The 22,177-nt window shown below is 32.2% G+C and overlaps 1 protein-coding gene across 4 annotated transcripts; it reads left to right on the top strand.

Annotated features, from left to right (window-relative positions):
• Positions 1–4,775: 4,775 nt before the first annotated feature.
• Positions 4,776–15,867, top strand: LOC18050224 (S-adenosylmethionine carrier 1, chloroplastic/mitochondrial). Of its 4 annotated transcripts, none has more exons than XM_024189511.1 (14): positions 4,776–5,001; positions 5,106–5,219; positions 5,798–5,905; positions 6,677–6,759; positions 7,017–7,093; positions 7,846–7,936; positions 8,434–8,487; positions 8,572–8,667; positions 8,942–9,031; positions 9,780–9,831; positions 10,376–10,437; positions 10,513–10,593; positions 10,868–11,026; positions 15,772–15,867. In XM_024189511.1, exons 2-13 carry the CDS (start codon positions 5,177–5,179, stop codon positions 10,991–10,993), a joined length of 963 nt encoding a protein of 320 aa, XP_024045279.1. In that variant the 5' UTR covers positions 4,776–5,001; positions 5,106–5,176; the 3' UTR covers positions 10,994–11,026; positions 15,772–15,867. The 4 variants fall into 4 exon arrangements, with proteins under 4 accessions (XP_024045279.1, XP_024045278.1, XP_006441383.1 ...); XM_024189510.1 differs by lacking the exon at positions 15,772–15,867 and adding an exon at positions 11,117–11,254; XM_006441320.2 differs by lacking the exon at positions 15,772–15,867 and adding an exon at positions 11,105–11,254.
• The last annotated feature ends 6,310 nt before the right edge of the window (positions 15,868–22,177 follow it).

Below are 22,177 nucleotides of genomic sequence, written 5' to 3'. Positions count from 1 at the left end.
ATATAAGAGAAATAATCATAGACATAATTGGGTTTGGAAAACTTATCTCTTATTTTTTAGTTTTGGAATTTGTGAAAATTAACTGTATTGTTTTATATTATTTTGATTATGATATGTAATTGGATGTGAGTCTTGAGGCTCGAGACTCATTTGTTTATATCATTGGGCCGAGTTTGATAAAAATATGGGTATAACAGAGTTGCTGCTAATATTTTATCTATTGAAGAGATTATTATTGTAATTATAATTACTTTGTGATAGTGAAAATATTGAATTTTGCTAAATAAATTGTTGCAATTGTAGTGAGCATCAAATCAATTTGTTGCTACTTCTTTTTAATATTGAAATAGAAGTTTTTTAATCCATAATTAGTTTGTTTGTTAGTAGTATGTTCTTTTATATTTATAAAAAGAAATAAACAAAGGATATTTTGCAACCAAAATATGTACATAAAATAAAAATTAAAAAAAAAAGCAAAACATAATTAACAACAATCATATTGTAATTCGGAGCCGCCAAAAGTGTATGTGCTAAATATCATTTGCGACTTATTTTACTTACCCTTGAGACAAACATTTTAGTCATTATAAATCACCTACAGTAACGAAAATATAGTGTCACTAATTTTATTTTTAAACATCTAACTTGACCATTTTAAATTACATTTATGATGTGTTTAATCTAAATTTAAGACAAATAGTTTACTCAAAAAAACATACAATTTTTCGTGATGATAATAATTTTGACCGTTAGAACCTAATATGACACATTTCCTATGATTAACGTATGACGATTTATTTTGTGGCATGAGAAATATAATGCGAGCAATTTTTTGTCTTCAATTATTAAAATTTTGGTGTAAAATATCATTTTTATAATATATAATTATATTGGGACGACCCAGCTCACTTGAAAGTGGGAGGACTATCATGGGGCTCCGATCAGAGGCTCATCGACTTTGTTCATTCTTTTTAGGGACCGCTCTGTCAAGGAACATTCATTAAGGACCGTTCGTCGTATCCATTCAAGTAAGGGCGAAAGTCATTTGGAGAGACAAATTATTGAGTGTTTATCTGAACGACTTTTTTGGTATAAACAGGAAGTGGGTGTTGGTGTTTACTATTTTGATTTAATGGGTCATCTCCATCCAAATGTTAGAAGGAGAAAAAAAAAACAAATAATAAACACTACTAGACTTGTTGGCAATCTAACTATCAGAATGCTGACTTTAAAATGTTAAATTGAATGCTTGTATTAATGACTAAAATAGTTAGCCAAACCCCAATGGGTGGAATTGTAGAAATGAACCTCACCATACATGATGATTTGGAAAAATACTCTATCAGCTAAAGAATATAATTAAAGTTATCTTACTTACTCGGAATATATACCACTCTGATGTACACAACTATAGAGCTTTTAATGCGTCAAGTAGCACTTCAACAGGGAAGGAGTCAGCTTCTTTAATGAACCAAGCGTGGCCACAAAAAATGTCTACACACTCCCCACTTTTAGGGCAGATATTCCACACGATAGCTTTGTGGATCGATTTGAACTATTTTTATTTATGCCAAAGTAGCTTTAATAATGCAAATTTTCTAAGGGCAATTGCTAGTGCTTCCTGACTCAAAAGGCCAAAAGATTGATAGGGGATTAGCAATAATCAGTAGACAAAGCATTAAGTATTAATGATCCTTTTTAATTTGTACTTCAACCAAAAACGAAAAAAAAGTTCTAAATTTGAATCGAAAAATTTCAAGCACAATGTATGTAAGGGATTACAAGTATTTGAAGACAAAAAGTAAGGTTCAAATTTAATCTAAGTGTGCACTTGGTGGCAAGATAATAAGTTTGGTATTAGACTAATTCTATGAACTTAAGAAAACTATTATTTATCCTATCCTATGTTTGGTGCATACACAGCTTTGATTGGATCTACGGAATAATCCTATAAACTTAAGAAAATTTATCCCATGACCCACCATGAAATTAATTTGTTGGGATAATTTGTATAGCTCAAGAATATTTATTTATTTATCAATTATCAATATTAATGTTATACCAATATGTAATGTTTTTAAAATTAAAAAACTAATAATAAAAAATGAAATTATTAATTGATTATGAAAAGAAAATATTCAAAAAATTTCTCTTAACATATTTAATATTTATCATTATAATTATTTATTAAGTATTATTATAAATATTATAATTTAATACAAAATAAATAACTAACATTAAAAAATCCAAACATTTAGTTATTTTTAATTAATTTAATATAAAAATTATATATAGAATTAAATCCAAATCTATGTTATACCAAAAATTAGACACTACTAAATATAATCATATCTTATCTCATTTTATCTTATCTTATTCAGAACGTTTCAAATTTAATGAGAAAGATTATATCATTGCTGAGGCATGTGGACATGTGGGGCAGACAAGAGTGCCACGTAGGTCAAATAAAGACTGGGTCCTCCCCATGGTATGGCAAAATCGAATTGGGCCCGAAATTTATTGGTTTAGTTTGGTTTATTCGGTTCGTTTCGGTATTTTTCTTAGAAAAAAACTAAATATTTCAGTTTGGTATAAAACCAAATACTTTGGTTTAATTCTCAATTGAAAGTTTCAAATCTGAAAACTGAACAGAAAAATTGAAAAAATAATTTTTAAATTAAAAAATGCCACGTGTTATATGGGGAGAGCTCATTTCGGTTTTTTGGGGTTTGGTTCGATTTTTATGGTTTTAGTTTGGTTTTTTAGTTTAATTTTTTTCTATCTAAAAAATTAAAAGGTTTGATACCAAAATCGAAACGAATGAAAATTCTCAAACCGAATTTTTGAATTTTCAAACTGGATGGAACTGAGAATTTCAATTTGGTTCGGTTTTTCGGTGCCCGGTGCGGCGGTGCCCGGTGCCCAACCCCACGTAGGTGTTGTCTTTTTGACACTTTTTTGACACTGGCATTTTTGTTGTCACATGCACATTCACATAACACATTCGTTCTTTGTTTGGTTGGAAGAGTAATGCTATTTGCATACAAAATTGCACGTGACAAACACAATGAGGACACTTTTACATAAAGACAAAATAAAACAAATGAGTTTGTTCTTTTTTTTCTTTTTTTTGTGCTACGTTTCTAGTTTATTTCTTTTAGCAATTAATATACATAAGAAAACATTTGTTTCGCGGGATTTTACCAAGCCATGTGTCTTCCAACTGGCTGGAAAGGTCCCCAGTGGAGTCACAAAATGTTTTAACAGGATTTTGATTTGTCCGTTTGTTGCCTTTGAATTTTTTGGAGACCTTCTTCAAATGGGAATAGAATTTTAGGCTTGATCAGTACTTGGGAGTAAGGTCCACAAAATTATCAAGGTGTTGATCCCCCGGATGAATTTGTGTCAAACCTTTGACTGCAATTGATTTGTTGAATAGTAGATCTAGACCCAAATAGTAATGGCACCTACATTAAGTGGTAGTGTGGAAATAGATTACACCAGTAAATAATGGAAATTTTGGTTTAGGATACTATCTTAGTGATTAATACGGTGGTAAATAAGAAAGAAGTCATAATGTGATCTAAGGTTTAACCATGGAATTCTAGGATGATGGTAACCTAGAAGTGCAAATTGAGTGATGCCTAAGGTAGTTTTCATATTGGTTACTAAGAATAAAAGGATTTGGGTGGTGAATTCATTATCATTGTCCTAACAATTCATTGAAGTTTAAGGCCAATGTTGAGGGTTTAAGGGCATTTGACTTGAGAATAAATAAGTATTCTAAGTTAAGAAAGATGTTTTAATGGTAATGGGATAGTATGGATGACTGGTTTAGGGTTTCTTAAGGTTAAATAAATCTGAACTAAAGTTCTTTATTCAAAGAAGAGGAGCTTTCCTTGAACAAAAGAAGATGAATGGTTGCGGAGGTTGCTGTTTAGAAGACGTTTAGTTTACTAAACTGTTGCTATGTTGTTGATGACAGCTTAAAGGGTAGGTTATGCTGACGGTAAATCTTAAGTATTTGATAAATAATGAGAACTGTGTATAGGGTGTCTATTTATAAGTTTTGAAGGAAAATCTTACTGACAGGATTAGGAATCTCACTCTTTGAAAGTAGCACAAATCCTTATATCATAAGGTAGGGTTTTGAGGATTCTTTCATATTTTAAGAATAGGAATGAGTGTTTTTCTTAATTGGATTAGGATTATGGAATTTGTATCCTAAATAAGGTTTTTTAGCCGTGGCATCTAACTATAGGGGTAGGAAAGGAGATATGCCGAAATTAGGATTTCATGGATCTTCTAGAAGGTTTAATGGGCTTTAGGCCAAAATTAACAGCCAAATCAAACACACTGATCCTACTGATAACCCAATTATGAGCATGCATATCAATGTGCAATATTACCCAATTATAAGCATGCATATCAATGTGCAATATTAAGTCTATTATGGGCTTTTTATGAATATTAATTTTTCACTAACCTGTTCCACAAGACATTCCCGGCCAAAGATTCAATGCTAATTAGGCCTTATTTTAGAGTATATGTACTTTTTAAAGCACAACTCACAATGGCTACCCAATATACTACACACCTAATGGGATGGATCAAGCCCTCATGCCTAACGGCGATTTTGAAGTAGCAACAATATTGTAATATGAAGTAAAATCTATTCTACAGCAAACATATTAATTTTGATCTACCCTAATACAACGCATTCAACCAAGCCCAAAATAAATGCAGTGTACCAAATGCATCCAATTGGTCAAAAAATAAAAAAAAAACACATAAGAAGTGGGGCTAAACGCTAACTCCCAATAGTAAACTAAATGACTCAAATCAATTGTCTAGCCACAAATTGGCCATTCCGGGATTTCGGCTGGACTGTTTGTGATTGAACCCACAATTTTTTTCACCAAAACAAAAAACGAGCGCCTCCTTCTATCTCTTCCCTCGACGAGTCTAGAAGACAAAGCTCTTGTTGTATAACTGTCACCGGTATTTAGCTTCACGCATTACTTGTTTTGCTTTGTTTTATACAATGAAGTTAATTTAATTTTAAATATTAATACTATATTGTTATTTTTGAATTTTGTTATCAGGCTGTTGTTGAGTTACATATTGTCACTATTCAGTTAGCTACTATCATTGAATTGGGAGTTATTGAACCCTAATGGCTCCTTTGACACTAGGCGTCGATGCAAAAACCTCTTCAGGTAACCATTTTTACTTATGTTTATAGTTAAAAATTTTGTTGATTAATTCCAGTAACTTTGAATTTTAATTTGATTTCGATAAGTTCAAGATATTTGAACAATGTGCAGAAATTAACCATCCTCTTATTAGTAAAAAAGATTTATTTTTTGTTAGCTTCTAATTCTAGTTTGTTTTATAGAGCAAAAGTGGTGAAATTTCAAGATATGGTATTGTTTAGCTCTCATATTGCTTCTCGTGTTGCTTTCTTTTTTTTTTTTCTTTTTTTTTTTGTTTCCTGAGAATTTTGTGTTCAAGCTGATCACTGCATTTAACTTGCATTGGTATTGATTTGTTGTGGTAGACAGTAAAACATGGTGAAATCCTTCTAGCATTTCGAGAATGAGATTCCTTTTTGTGAAGGATACGAGACAATTTACTTACATTAACTCAGTACTTATAAATTTGTGTTATTTTGCTGCATATGTTATTCAGAGTGTTTTTTCTTCTTTTTTGGGTAGTCAATTTCATTACTTCATTGTAAATTTTCTCTTATTTGTTTCTCATGGAAATAATTTGAACAGATGGTCTGTTTTTGCAGATGTATCCAATTGGAAAATGCAAAACTTGCAGCTAGAGACAAAAAAGCTATTTGCATCTGTTAGCATGGGTGAAGAAAAACCATTTGATTTCTTTCGAATTTTGTTTGGTATGTCCAGTTTATGTGTAAGTTTATTGTGATGGATGTAAATGCTTCAAATATTGTATGGTTGACATTGTTCATGGACCTCCGGTGTAAAATGGACTTATGTAAATCCAAGTGCTAACTGAGAAGAACTTTATTTAGTGCTGCTAGCATACACATCTACCTTCTCTCCCACTCTCTCTCTACCCACAACCCCTGCTCTCTCCCCAGGCACTCATATATTTGATTTTTTTGTCAGATTGTTATGCTAAGATGTTCTGGTTATAGAGGTTTGAGTTGTCAAGTCTATATATGTTTGTTTACTTATTATCCATGTGGAAGAGTAAGTAACCTGACTTGCTTCAATGCATGGGAAGCATTTCTTGAATTACGTGGAGGGCAGCATTCAAATTTTTCAACAGCAAATCGGGTTCCTTTTATGCTTGACTGGCTAGAAATTTTTAGTGGCAAGTTTTGCGAAATCTTTTTTATATCAAGAGAGCTTTCTCCTCTTGGTTCAATTGGTCCTTAATTGTGCATCAGAAAATTCAGTAATTAACTGTATGTTTATCAATTCTGAACTTGTATATAACTAAAGCATGTTTCTATGATGGCCATGTTCAAATGCAACAAAGAGTTCGTGAAGGAAAGAAAACTCTGTATTCTTTTTCTGTAATCAATAAATTTTGGGAGACAATGTGTACAGAGTTTATAATGCCTTTGTTCCACTAAATGTGAGAAAAGTTAGTCATTTGTCATTTTCATGTACACTTATTAATGTGACCAGTTTTGCAGAGGGTGTTATCGCAGGAGGTACAGCTGGTGTTGTGGTTGAAACAGCTTTGTATCCTATTGATACCATAAAGACACGGCTACAGGTAGGTTGACTATGTGGTGATAGAGTTATTTGCTTTTGGGCAGGAGTCATTTCTGTACGAATTGATGAAAAATGCTAATTCTTTGTTGACTACTGGTTGTTTCTTTGGTGTTAAACCGAGATGTACCTTGTTCTTGATTTTATAAATGAATCCCTAGACAGGGGGAATCAGATTCTTCCTTTTTCCTAGAAACTATCGAGCCCTATAACTATGTGACAAGCTTGTCTGTGAAACTCACTTTTTTATCTATTTTATAGGCTGTTCGTGGTGGAGGGAAAATAAATTTCAAGGGTCTTTATTCTGGATTGGCTGGAAATCTTGCTGGTGTCTTACCGTAAGTGCTTTTGAAACGCATAACTTCTATGTTTTACCTGGAGTCATTTTTTTTTTTTAAACAAATCCTGGAGTCATGCTAGATCTAATTGTTTTGGACCCAATTACGAATTATATTAAGCCCTTTATTTTTTCACTTACATGTATATAGATTGTCCTTGAAGCATTATTTAGTCAAATATTATGTAGCAAATTATTCTTTTTGGCTCTCTGTTCGGTCTCTGTCTCTCAATTTTTAACTCTTTTATCTGCCTATATTGAAGTCATAATGACTAGTAGGTTCTAGATCCTCCAGTCTCTTAGATTGTTAATTATGGTTACTCAAAAGTACTACATTTTGTAATTGGACCTAGGTTTTTGTTAACACATTGTAACTTCAAGAATCAGTATCTACATTTGCAGGCTTTCAAGTTCATGGGTTAGAAATGCCTGGGTATTGGTTTAGGAGTGTGCTTGCCATTTCATGTCTTAGTTCTGCTAATTCACGTGCGCATGCAGACCTATGGATGGGACAAACAAGAAACTAGGACAACTTTGTTTGAGCTTATGAGGTATTATTAACTAATATGTAGGAAGAGAAAATTGTCAATAGTTAGATAATAGTATCTGGTAAAGATTTGTAATCGGTAGGTATTTCTGGAGAAGCTTGTTCAATTATTACTTTACAGTTTTATCACTGTCCATGTGTTTGTCATATGAACTCTTTATTTATTCAGTTGGTTTGGTTGTAATTCTTTTCCCTTATGTGTACAGGGCTTCTGCGTTGTTTGTCGGTGTGTATGAACCTACAAAGCAGAAATTGTTGCAGATCTTTCCTGAAAATCTTAGTGCTGCTGCTCATCTGGTAAGGGAGTCTTTAATTCTTTCTATCTTGGCTTTGGTATATGACTGTTGGTGGCTCTGAGAATAAGCTTCTCATTTCTAAGTTTATGTATGAAGGATTGTCCTAATCTGAAGATTGTTCCTTTGAGCAAGGTGTTATAGTCCCAGCTATACTGTAGCTGCACAAATTTTTTTTATTGTCTCCAAACTTTCTCCATTGGACGAATGTCTACCATATATGTACATTTCTTTTTCACCCCTAAATTATAATCATCATCTTTTATCCAATGGGACAAAAAGTCTGTATTACACATTTGTTTTGGCCCCAGATCTACTGTATTCAAAAATCTATAAGTTTCCTAGAACGTTTTGGAATATTCATCTGTTTTTCTGAATGTAGTTGTCCAATAATTTCTTGAAATTTGTTTTGCTTAAGCTTGCACTTCACCCACAATTCTCAATATTTTTCCATTTTGTGAATATTCTTTCCTTGCAATAAGCTCTTTGAATTTTATGCAGACAGCGGGTGCCATAGGAGGATTTGCTGCTTCCCTTGTTCGTGTTCCGACAGAGGTAGATTTTGCCGCCTATGCATTTTTATATTTAGAACAAGCCGTCCTTTTTCTGGTTTAATTTTTCTCCTTTAACAATCTGCAGGTTGTAAAGCAAAGATTGCAGACTGGGCAATATGCTTCAGCTCCTGATGCAGTCCGGCTTATTGCTTCTAAGGAAGGATTTAAGGGTCTTTATGCGGTATGTGATCTTTACCTTCCTTCTCTGTCACCATTTTGCATGCTCTTACTCATCCCTGTTTCAGATGTAATCTGAATCTCCGTGCTCTTGTACATGGCAAATTTTAACCTTTAATCTTGCTTATGGAAATTTCATTAGTTCATTTTAGGCAGTTCATTCTGTTATTTTGTTCTTTGTTTGTTTGACTTTTAATTCCTGACCTGCTAGCTTATGGTTATTGCATTTTGTTAACTAGTTTGTATATGCAACTTGAGCAACATCTTTGAGATCTCAGGGATATGGATCTTTTCTATTGCGGGATTTGCCCTTTGATGCAATTCAATTCTGCATCTACGAGCAGCTTCGGATCAGTTATAAGGCTGCAGTAAGCTCCCTGCTATGCATCATTTCATGTTTTACAATTGCAATTGTCCAAGGAATGTATTCTATTATTATAATCACTTATGAATGTTCCCACTCCTTCATCTGTGCAAAATGCTAGCTCTTTTGATGAGTAGTTATTTGGTTATAATTCCATGAGCGTAGGAGTTATGAGTTCCTTTTGAATAATAACTTAATCACAGAATATTTTGATTTTAGCAGTCCATCTTTGGCAGATTTCACATTTTAAACTTCACATATTTTTTGCAAAACTCAATATAGCAAGGTTGTCAATTCTAGCATATTGCTTATGCATGACAGAATCCAGTAGTCCACCTGTCCTAATTCTTTTTGTTTGTGTTCTTACATGGAAACCAATGTGAAACCTTAATTTAATATGTCAAAGACCCTAATAGGTATACAAAACCGTATGAAACCAGGATCTAGTTAATGTGGGATTTCCTGAGAACATCTTTCACGTGCCAGCTGAAGAAGAAGAATCAACAATGTATGGTTCAAGAACTCTACAAGGAGGAATCTATAAATTAGGCCAAATAGGACAGTCTGTGATACCAAATATCTAATTATGGATGCCTTGTTATCAGAATCAAATATCTGAAGGGGAATTAACTGTGGCAGTGGAAACTCAGGCTGTCGTCTCATCTTGATATATGTGAAGTTGTATTGTAGTTCATATAATGAATATTGTTGTTTGGATATTTTGACCTTTTTGTTTTTCCTATTTTGGGTAGGCACGTAGAGATTTGAATGATCCCGAAAATGCTATCATCGGTGCTTTTGCTGGTAATGACATTTCACATACATTTAGAGTTATCCATACAATGACTCTTTAGTAATGCAAAAACTGACAAAAATCAGTTTAGGTCTATGGTTGAAAAGCAGGATTTGGAAACCAGAACAATCATTCTTCAAAACCTAGTGGTAGATTCAAATGGCCCAAAAGCATTTTGCATCTTTGGAAAACAGTTTTTAGTAAATAAACAAAAAACTTCTACTTCTCCAAGAGAATTGTATTGGATGTGCTTTCATTATTTTTTTTCTGAAAAAACACTCTTATAATGCATTAACATTTGTGATCTTGGATTTTTAAAATCTGCATAATTCATTTTTTGGCTTTCATTACACAGATTAGTTTTCAAAAAATGTTGTTCTAAGTGTTACCTAAACAGTGGGGTGGACTGGTGAAGGAACTGACTACATTTTATGTGGCATGATGAACACTAAATGATGTGAAATAGACTCCAAAATGATAATAAACAGTACCAATTTATTTCATGAAATAGTAATTTCTATGAAAAATCTAATATAGTTTAGTTACTGCTTGCAGGTGCGATAACCGGGGCTATAACTACTCCTCTGGATGTGATTAAGACAAGGTTAATGGTTCAGGTACGGTGAATATTTTTTCTGCCTATCTTCTTTTGTTAGCTGTGTATTTATTCAATTCGTGTTATTCCTTTATAGGGATCAGCAAACCAGTACAAAGGAATCTTTGATTGTGTTCAAACTATTGTTAGAGAAGAAGGACCTCCTGCTCTTCTAAAGGTACGAGTCTTCCATGTTTCCTTTTTCTCCTCACTATTGGGTATCACTTATCGGCAGAATGTATTCTCTCTATTTGTCTAAGCTTCAATGTCAAGTGACAAAGATTGATGTTGATAATGTGTTGGTTCAAGCCTAATGAGTGTAAATTGGCTTCTATTCCAAACAGAGGTAGAAGAAAAATCTTTGATAGGTCCTAAAATGTTGATCTATTGTGAGAACCAAAATTTCCATCCTAAAAAATTTTTATGCATCTTTGTCTCTCTTGTCACTGCAGGGCATTGGGCCGAGAGTAATGTGGATAGGCATTGGCGGTTCAATCTTCTTTGGAGTCCTAGAAAGAACAAAACGGATGCTTGCTCAGAGGCGTCCTGTACATGATCAAAATTCAAAGGAGGATTAAAATTTCAATGTCAGTCCTGAGACATTTTCTATGGTACGTTTATTCATTTCTCCGACATTGCTTAAAACCCGAAACCATATGTCTCCTGCTCTTCTGTTTTTCCCCTTGTAGATTCTCGAGCAGTGGACTTTCGGAAGAGAAGATTAGATGGGACCTTACTAATCCACTGAATTAGGCATCTCAAACATTATTAATAACAGAAATGTATCCTCGGTGAAAATTTTAAGCTATATATGATGAGCTAGGCTCGAACATTCATTTGATTCTTTGTACAAACATAGTTTCTCCTATAGGGAAATGCATTCTACTTTTAGCGCTCATCATCAGATATGCTTGAAAGGAAGTTTTGATGTGCCAAGCCCATTTGATTCAACATTCAAGTCTTCTGGATACCCAATGGGAAATTTATCAAAATAACCATAATACTTTAGTAAATTACAAAACTAACCACACAAGTTTTTTTCTATCAAAACTAGCCAAACAACAAAGTTTTGGAGCAAATTATCCCTGTCAATCTCACCCAATCTCACCAAAACCTCTGCACTCACTCAAACTTCTCACCAATTGCTAGCACCATAGAGCAAAATTGGAGTTCATCATCGACGACTAATCTCATCAAAGTCACGTTCAATAACATCAAGTCCACTAAAATCACGTCTAATAGCAATCAAGATCTCCAAAATCAACTGTTGAAGTTAAAAAACCCTAGGTTAGCAATTTCAAACACATGCTTTATTTTGTTTTTGTGTTGTGTTGGGGTTGTGTGTTGTTGTGGTGGTGGTGGTGGTGGTGGTGGAGGTTGTTGGTGGTCTTCGCGCATTGTCGGAGTGTGTTGGCCAAAATATCTTGCAATGGTTGCTGACCAATTTGCGAAAATTCGAACAATGATCAGCACCCATCGCACCAAATTTTGTACGACAGATGATCTGTCGCACAAAAATTCAGATTGTATAATCAGAATTTTTGTGCGACATATCATCTGTTGTACAAAATTTGGTGCGACAGGCATGCGTCGCACAAAAATTCAAATTACATAAAATTTAGGCTATTTTTTGGAGGTTATAATTTAGGCTAAATGTGTCCAATTTTTGTGTATAATATACCATTTCGAAACTTACATCGAAAACGAATCAAAACCACAACCTTTTTTTACAGTCTCCTCTATGACAAAACAAAAAATTTGCCTCAAATTATGTGTGACAGGCGGCTGTTATGACCGTTTTAGCGATATCCATGTAAAATGTGTCGTATATGCACTTTATCATGTTTTTTAGTGTGTAACCACATTTGTTTCGTTTTTTTAATAATTTTTAGATTTAATGGATTCGGTTGTGCTTCAATAGTGTTACGACGGTTGGTGGGAGACGTTGGCAGATGGGAGTATGGAGTACGTGAATGGCAATAATATAATTTTTCTAATTCAGAAAGATTGTACGTTTGATTAGTTTTTGGCAGACACCAATAATAATAATAATAATAAATATCATCATTAAATATGGGCGTTACAATGTCCTAAAGGCCAATATCACCATTGAATATGTCTACAACAATCTTCTTCCCAAAGTACTGCCCGTGGCCACTACTAAAATCGAGTCTGAGCTCAAACATTAAATACTTTGTGATCATTAACATAAAACACCGCAATCGCCACTATTCATGTAAAATGTGTCGTATATGCACTTTATCAATTTTCGAGTTAGCTTACTCCGGATAGCTTGGACGACTCTCTTAAATTTTGATGTCTCTGTAATATGGTCCGGGAAATGATCATTAAAACCTAACTTCATCACTTCTGAATCCTTCCTCGGCGCGTGTAGATTACACTTTGCCAATTTTTTTTTTATCATGTAACTAAAACAAAATCAAATTTTTATTTGTTATTAAAATTTACAAAATTATAACAATAAAAATTTAAAATAACTTTTATGAAAAATTACAAATAAACACAAATTATGCCACATATAGCTCTGTGTTTTTGCTTGTCGCACAAAAAAAAATTCAATATTCTATACACCAGCTCTGTGTATTTGTGCGACGGTCATCCTGTCACACAAAAAACATGTGGGACGAGATGCCCGTCGCACAAAAACATAGAACCTATGCTTTTGCGCCCAAAACACAAGTTCTATGTTTTAGTGCAACAGGTAAAAACACAGAGCATGGCCAACCCATCTATGTGTTTTGTGCGATGGCTAGCCCATCACGCGATGGATGCTGCAAATTCCGTCCAGTGGGCAGCAGCAGCCATCCAACACCCATAAAATACATCCACAACCTCCCCCATCTCACTTGCAACCCAACAACCTCACCCACCACCACCATCAACAACCACAAATAATCAATCCATCACCATCGCCACCAACACAACAACAACAACAACAACAAAACACAACAATAGCAAAAAAATTGCAGCACAAATTTTTTTTAAAAAGTAAGAACTCACCTAGGGTTTTGAATTTTAACTGTTGATTTCGGAGATCTTGAAAGATTTTGAACGTGATAGGTGATTTCGGTAGCCAACGATGGACTTCGGTGTCGCTCTATGCCGCCGATGATAGATAAGGGATTCCAGTGATAAGCTTTCAGTGAGAGGGGGAGGATTTGGGTGAGAGAGAATGGTGAGAATGAGAGGGTAGTTTGGTCCTCAAACTTGGTGTTTGACTAATTTTGATTGAAAAAATTTTAGGGGGTCAAACTTAAAAAATGTAAAAATATAATGGCTGATTTAGTAAATTTCCCATACCTAATTGCAAATAAACTTAAAAATATAAATTTTAAAAATTAATTAAAAAAATCTAGCAAGACTCCTTTTATCTCCAATGTCCATTTTTTGTTTGCATATACGATCAACGACTGATCACTGAACCACTCCAGAACTTGCATCAAAATGTGGAACAAATGTGCATGTGTTGGAAGAAAATAATTATGACATGTTCATAGGAAACCGACATGTTCATAAATAAGAGTCTTGTTGAATTATATAATCTATAACTTATACCGATTAAAAATCAATTTTTTGTATGACTTATTTGTTAGTGTCAAATCATGACATGTTCATGGGAAACCAATTTCAAGTCAGCTATAATCCACCCGGGAGCCCCTATGTTACAATTAATGTAACATACATACTCAACAATAACCACACAAATGATGGACCCACACAATTTGTGTGGTTGTTGTTGAGTGTGTATGTTACATTAATTGTGACATAGCATTTGCCAATCCACAAATAAGGTGTTGTAAGTTGTAAATTTGAATCCCGTGCCACGTAAAATCTTATGTACGACTGGTTTTTTTTTTTGGTTACTTATTGCTTTCGGTAAAACTACTTTATTTTAATTTATTCTTAATAAAATCGGCCTGCCTATAAAATTGAATCTTTTGCGCAACCAAACTAATAAAACAATCAAACACTTGATAAGTTCACATATTTCAAACTTAACAATTATATATGACATTAAAAAACTTTCACCGATAAATATTGTGAAGACAGGTAACTACTCAATAGCATAAACTAAACGTAATAAAGTAGTTTTATAAAAAGAAACATGGTAATTAGTTGCCGGTTTATTGTAGGGCTCCCGATTAAGATTGCTTTCGGGAGACTAAAAAATTATTTTGAAAAGTTAAAAGTTAATTTTGGTACTTATAAAATATTTTTAGAAATTACTTTTGGCAAAATCACTCATTCTACAGTAAATTTTGAAAATCTAATTTTAAAAATTAGTTTTATAATTAATACGATTCCATATATATTCTTATGTATATTATAAAAATCTAAAATTATACGAATTTATTAGGAAATAAAATCATTAATTTTAAATAGATCATTATTAATAAAAAATAAAATTAATAATATAAAATATTTATTTTAGTCATCAATTATTATAAATACACAATGAAAAATATTTTATATACATATTTATAAATGTGTAAATAAATTATATTCAACATTTTAGCCGATTTATTCATGTACACTCTCACGGTAATTTATTAGTAAAATTTACCAAATACATACTATTTTTAAAACTCACATCAATTTTAAAAATAAAATTTACTAAATATTTAACCGATTCTCTTCACAACTGATTGTTTTTACAGCACAGTTAACAATAATTATTTTTAAAAGGGTAAAAGTCTATTTAGTCCCTGTATTTTAAAATTAGTATCCATTTAGTCCTTGTACTTTTAAAAATACCTCGAAACATTCCTGCCGTTAAAGTATTGATACCCCTACCGTTACTTTTTATTTCTTTTGGCTTACTTTTACAATATTACTCTTTTATAATATTTTTTTGTTTGGACATTAATAAAAAATAATTAAATTACTAATTTAACCTTAAAAAATAAAAAAAATTATATTAATTTTTTTGCAAGCACCATTTGCACACTCGATAGTTTGCATATAATTTTTGACAATTAAAAATTAATATAATTTTTAGGGTTAAATTAGTAATTTAATTGTTTTCTTTTTATTCATATCTAAATAAAAAATTTATTATAAAAGGGTAATATTGTAAAAGTAAGCCAAAAGAAATAAAAAGTAACGGTAGGGGTATCAATACTTTAACGACAAAGATGTTTCGAGGTATTTTTAAAAATACGGGGACTAAATGGACACTAATCTTAAAATATAAGAACTAAATGAGCTTTTACCCTTTTAAAATTACAGCTTTACCAAAGTGACCCTAAATGCTGAAAATTAATTTCTCCGGACCCAACTCTGCTTCATTATTTCTTTCTCTAGCTAATCCTATCATTTAGTCTATGCCTTTTAGATTCGACATTTGGAAATCAATGGCGATTAAGTTAATTATCATCATCAACATCATCATCGCTGCCACTCCTCACCAGCAACATAATCAATTACAAAACCTCATTAGATTTTACAAAGCACCAGTCACCACATTGACACAATATAAGCAATCTTGTGGGTGATCATGAAGTGTGACAGAAGCGGCACGAAAGAAGACACCTCTGAAACCCTAGTTAGAGTAATTTCAGATATGGAGGCAAAGAACAAAGAAAATATCTTAGGATTTGAGACGTGTTTGCACACTTTACTTTAAGATTTTATTTGCCTTCACCAATCTTAATTTGCTATAAAGTTTCAATGGCAAATTACCACCAAGATATATCAAATCCTGAATACAATCTCTAGCAAATAAGATTGTATTTTCAGAACGTGTATAAAACCTGTAAAATCTAATATTGATCTAATTGTGTGTCTAACTATTTAATGAAGAAGATGTTTATTTGAAAAAATACAACCATTAGAAATGGTACTTTTTCAAAGACACTCTTTTGGTTTGAATATGTATTGATTCACAATTGAAATTTTCAAGCTTGCTAACCGTTTTTTCAGTTGACGCAAAAGCACGCTCTCTGGAAATAAACGGTTAGCCATTTTCTTAATAACGGCGAGCCATTTTATTCTAGAATATCAAATAAGTTGCCCTCTGGAAATAAACGGTTAGCCGTTTTCTCCAAACAGTTAGTCGTCTTCTCTAGAACAGAAAACACGCTCTCTGGAATTAAACGGATAACCGTTTTTTCCAAACGGTTAGCCTTTTTTCAGTAGAACAGAAAACATGCTCTCTAGAATTAAACGGATAACTATTTTCTCCAAACGGTTAACCTTTTTCTGTAGAATAGAAAACATGCTCTCTGGAATTAAACGGTTAGCCGTTTTCTCTAGAAACGGCAAACCGTTTTCTTCTAGAATGTCAAACCAAAAAATAAAAAAAAAAATGTTACAATCTCTCTTACACTAGCTTCCCCGCTCCAGTCAATAATCTGCACGTTACTGAAATAATGGATCTGCTAGTTTCATCATCTTGCTGCACATGATTAAATTTTTTTTCCTTGTTACTCAGATTGATAACGGATAAGATTTGCATGTCATAAAAAAGCCAACATAACTAAGGCGTATTGAAATTCGCGATTTAGATTTCTCATACGGCATCGTTAAGTCACAGCATATGTAAATTACATTAACATGTAACTAGTTTTCCGTGACCCTTTATTGTTTGACTGATAATAATTGAGCCATATATATATATAGGGCAGTTATAAAAAAAATACAGAACTTAAGTGGACAACTGATACAAATAATAGGAATTGAAAGAGTAGCGTTTTAAAACTCAAATATTAATATGCTAAGAATTAAAGTATAATTAATCATCTTTCAAGAAAAAAGAAAAAGAAAAAGCAGTTGATCAATATTTATACTTGTATGTCATAAAAAAGACAATGTAATTAAGACTTTATTTGGAATTGAGATTATGCATCTGTACGACACTAAAATTTGGTAAACAATAAACTGTTTTAGTTTTGTAAACTAAATGATTTGATTTTATACTTAGTATAATGAAAATTTTATTCTATTTTTACTAAGTTTTTCAAAATTATTAGTTAAAAATTATATTTACTATAGCTTTTTTCCACAACAGATGTAACTTAAAAATTATTGCATCTCAATACCAAAAAAAGCCAAAAGACGAAAATTTGTATGACATTCGAAAATTTGTAGAAAAGGTTTAAAAAATTGTCATAAAAAGTCTAAAAAATTGACACCGTAGCCAAAAAACGGCTTGAAGCAGTCGTACAGGATGTGGGAATTTGTAGAAAAGGTTTCTTGTAAGTATTTGTATTCTTACGAAAATTCATCTCTTTTTCTTTAAAAATAAAGCATCTCGTTTGAGCCTTTTATTTTTGCACAAAGAATTGAATTGTTACACCTATTTGCTTTGGGAGAAATTAATAATGGAATATGACGCATTACCATCTCATTTTCTATATCATCTTTGTATTTGCATTACCATTTCTTCGAAAGGCTTAAAGAATTTTGCAATAGAAAATTCTCATTTATGTAATTGCTTTGTGAACTCTCATTAATGGTTGTTGATTTTCTTTATTGACGTATATATGTTTTCTTATATTTGATTATGTTCTTTGATGTGGGTTTTTTGCTTAATTTGGGATTTCATAAATATGGCTAATTTGATTGTATGTAATTGAATTTTAAATTTGATTTTTGCATCATGAATGCCATTTTTGTAGAATCTTAATTTTTGTGGAATCAATTGAGCATCTATAAAAAGGTTTTGGACATTCTATTTTTTACTTTAATTTTGTCCAAAAGTAAGGATTTTAATTAACATTTGTACATCGCATGTAGTGGGCACCTTCTTAGGAGCCATGACTGGACCTTTAATTGGATAGAAAATTGAGAGTGGATTTGTTTGAGAGACTGCAGTTGGAGCTGATTTTCTATTGAGTATTTGAATCTTCAATTGAATTGTGGGATCAAACGCCTTTTATATTTGGTGAGCCATTTAGCCTTAATAATATTGCAAGAATATTTATTTATGTGGACCAACTTCTAGCGTCTTGTTAAGATTGACAGCTTGTCAAGTTTCTTTGATGCATAAATTTCATGTGATTTCTTTCAAGCATGAACAAGGAGATATGAGAAAGGAGTTAAAAGAAAATATAAGCTGAAAAGAAAGTAATAGCTGAGAAGTTACAAGAGAAGGTAGAGGTTTTAATTAAACTTTCTCTTTTCCTATTTAATTTCATTATATATATAAATATATTCTAGTTTGTTGCGTGCACCGGATTTTAATTATTATGGCCAACGGATACTTGTGAAATTTCAAGTAAAGATAAGTAGCATAGAAATATATTGGCTTAAAGAATAATATATAATTTGCTATTATAGTATTTGTAAGGTTGTGCTTTTTGGTTACAAGTTAATTAGTTATTATTTTAATTTTCACTTGGAATTTTTTCTTTTTATATAATGTCATACTTTTCAAAATATTTGTTGTAGGATAACTTTGAAGCTGACATCTTTAATCTACAAATCTGGAAGCATTTGAAGAAGATAGTGCAAGACAAGTTCAGATCAATTTTCATGACAACTAGAAATGCCATTTAATTCATTTATAATTACCAAGGACCAAGATAATTAGTAATCCTTTTCAATTTTTCTCATTATATTATTTTAGGTAATTGATATTTGTAATTTTTATAGTTGAGTTTATTTGATTATATTATAAGTTTTTTTATATCAACTTTTGGTTATTTAATTTTATAATTATTTGTTCATTTGTACATTCTTACTTGTCAGCGTTTGTAGTTTTTTAATTGTTATTATTAATATTAACAAAATAATTGCCAAAATAAAAATTTTGGTCATTAAATTTAATTTGATGTAACTTCTTAGAACTATCAAATTTAGTCACAAATGATATTTTCTAATGACAAAAAAGACTAGTCACCTACAATCTTAGTAAAGCATAAAAGACTTTAGTGATTAAAATTTGCGATAAAGAAAAAAGTCACCAATTCTAACAAGTAGAGACAATTAGTTTTCATCACTAAATGTAAAATTCCATGACTATGAAATATTGTTGCGGATATGTTTTCAAAGCATTATTTTGTCATTTTTTAATATTATTTATGACTCTTAAAACTTTAATTTGAGACGAAACGGTTAGTCATTAAAAAGTTCATTTTTCAGTGACAAAAATAATTTTGGTCGTTAGAACCTTTTAAGACGGTCTTTCTACGACCAACAAGTGACGATTTATTTATTGTTATAAAAAATATAAGGTGACCTATTTATTATCTTTAGTGACTAAAGTTTTTGTAATAAAATATTATTTTTCTTGTAGTGGCGCACATGAGTTCAACGAAATCGGTTTTGGATTTGCACCCCTCTCGCACGCACGCGCATGGAGAGAGCCTCTATCTTTAAAATTCCTGCTCATGTATGGATGAGTATCTATATATAAAGACAAATTCCTTAGTTTATTTTTCCCTTGTAGAATAAGTTCCATTTCCTTTCAAATTTCAAATTTTAAGGGTGCAATTTGAGAGTCAATTTCTCATTCACCCAAGCATAATTTTGAGTAAATAAATATACAATTTCGAAGTGTTGATGGAGTAGAATTTGAACCTCTTAAGATTTTCTACTTTTGTTTAGTGGATCCCACTCAAATGTGCCCTCAAAATAGCATACTAATATGCAATTTTTTCAATAATACCCCACATAAATGAAAATTGGCAGTAAAACAAAAAACCGCTAAATTTTGACAATTAAAACCACTTTTGACCTTAATGATCGAGTTCACTGGATCGAAACCATGCATAGGATAGGTAGGTCGCATCTTTTGAACCTTCCCTTGTGATAGTATATTTACTTTACTGGCTAATCAGTAGATGCGATGTTTTTGAACTATTATGCCGTTTGCATAAATAATGATCTACTACACGCAGGCATCTCTCCTAACACTGTTGAGTTCTTATAGTTATGTTCGTTTTAGCTTGAACATCTACCAGGTTCTACAAAGAGTTTCTAAGAACTGAACCCCTATCAGTTCCCTTTGAAACGGCCCCACTTTTCTCTCATGTAGGTGATATCTTAATTAAGAGTAACATGTATTACTCCGCTCAGATTTCCGACGCATAAGAATCATTAAGAGCCTAGCTCAACCTTTCCCCTACGGGCATCAGTGTTTCATCATAGAAATGATCCATAAAGTAACCCTCACAAGAGGATGACCCCCACATTGATCCAACTTTAGTCTTTAATAATTAGGTTGTTCCTTTGAACCTAGATCTTGGGATTTTTAGTCAACTAGGTTGGGTTTTCCTTCGTTATTGACTTATCATTCTATGTATTTTAATCTCATTCCCCTCGATGATTTTCCTACTAGCTCTCTATTTAATCATTTGGTTAGCGGATCTGCGATGTTATCCTTTGACCTCACATAGTCAATAAAAATAACTCCAATAGAAATAAGTTGTTTAATGGTATTATGTCTACGACGTATGTGTCTAGACTTACCATTATACATATTGTTTTATGTTGTACCAATAACTGATTGACTATTACAATAAATACAAATTATAGGCACAGGCTTTGGCCACTTTCGAATACCCTTTAAAAAATTTCGTAGCCATTCTGCTTCTTCACCACATTTATCTAATGTAATGAATTTAGATTCCCTTGCAGATATGGCGATTACTGTCTGTTTAGAAGACTTCCATGATATAACTGCAATTGCTAGTGTAAACACATAGCCACTAGTGGATTTTAAGTCTTTTACATATGATATCCAATTAGCATCACTATATCATTCTAATACTGTTGGATGCCCAGTATATTGAAGATACCTAAGTACTCTTACAATAACTTTCCAATGATCAGCTCCTGCATTACTCGTATATCTACTAAGTTTACTTACTGAATAGGCTAAGTCTGGTCTAGTACAATTTGTCAAGCACATTAGACTGCTTATCACTCTAGCATATTCTACTTAAGAAATGCCCTCTGCTCTATTTTTAGATAGATGTAAACTCATATTTAACGGAGTTTTTGACACATTATTATTATTATCTTTATTAAATTTCCCAAGAATTTTATCTACATAATGAGTTTGGCTTAAAATAAGTCCATTAGAAACCCTTGGGATTTTGATCCCCATAACGGCATTTGCTAGACCCATGTCTTTTATGTCAAACTTAGACTTCAACATATTCTTGGCGGATTTAATCATGACATCATCACTCCCAACAATGAGCATGTCATCAACATATAAACATAAAATGACAGCTATTTTCTATTTCTTTGACATAAATACATTTGTCACATTCGTTGATCTTAAAACCATTTGTGATCATTGTATGATCAAATTTTTCATGCCATTGTTTTTGTGCTTGTTTCAACCCATATAACAACTTTACCAATTTACAAACTTTCTTTTCTTGTCCTAGAGCTATAAAACCTTCAAGTTGTTCCATGTAGATTTCTTCACCGAAATCTCTGTTTAAAAAAGCTATCTTTACATCAATTTGATATATTTTGAGATTATGCAAAACTACAATCGCTATTATCATCTGAATGGAATTTATTCTCGTAACAGGAGAATAAGTATCGAAGTAATTAAGGCCTGCTCGTTGCCTATAGCCTTCAATTACAAGCCTGGCCTTGTACTTATTGATTGATCCATCAGCTTTCATTTTCCTTTTGAAAATCCATTTTACCTTAAAGGTTTACATCCTAGAGGAAGGTCTACTAGCTCCTAAGTATGATTTTGCAAAATGGATTCAACCTCATTGTTAATGGCTTCTCCCTACAAAACACCTTCAAGTGAAGTTACAACTTCCTTAAAG

Source organism: Citrus clementina, unplaced genomic scaffold (assembly GCF_000493195.1).
Source record: "Citrus clementina cultivar Clemenules unplaced genomic scaffold, Citrus_clementina_v1.0 scaffold_3, whole genome shotgun sequence".
Taxonomy (NCBI): domain Eukaryota; kingdom Viridiplantae; phylum Streptophyta; class Magnoliopsida; order Sapindales; family Rutaceae; genus Citrus; species Citrus x clementina.
Note: the sequence above shows the minus strand (reverse complement) of the source record. Positions and strands in the feature narration are given on the sequence as shown.

Excerpts from the sequence above, each read along its gene's own strand:
- LOC18050224 (XM_024189511.1), top strand. The coding sequence starts at position 5,177 with ATGGCTCCTTTGACACTAGGCGTCGATGCAAAAACCTCTTCAG. Across the intron at positions 9,032-9,779 it reads GGATCAGTTATAAGGCTGCA|GCACGTAGAGATTTGAATGA; the intron begins GTAAGCTCCCTG and ends TATTTTGGGTAG. Across the intron at positions 9,832-10,375 it reads TATCATCGGTGCTTTTGCTG|GTGCGATAACCGGGGCTATA; the intron begins GTAATGACATTT and ends TACTGCTTGCAG.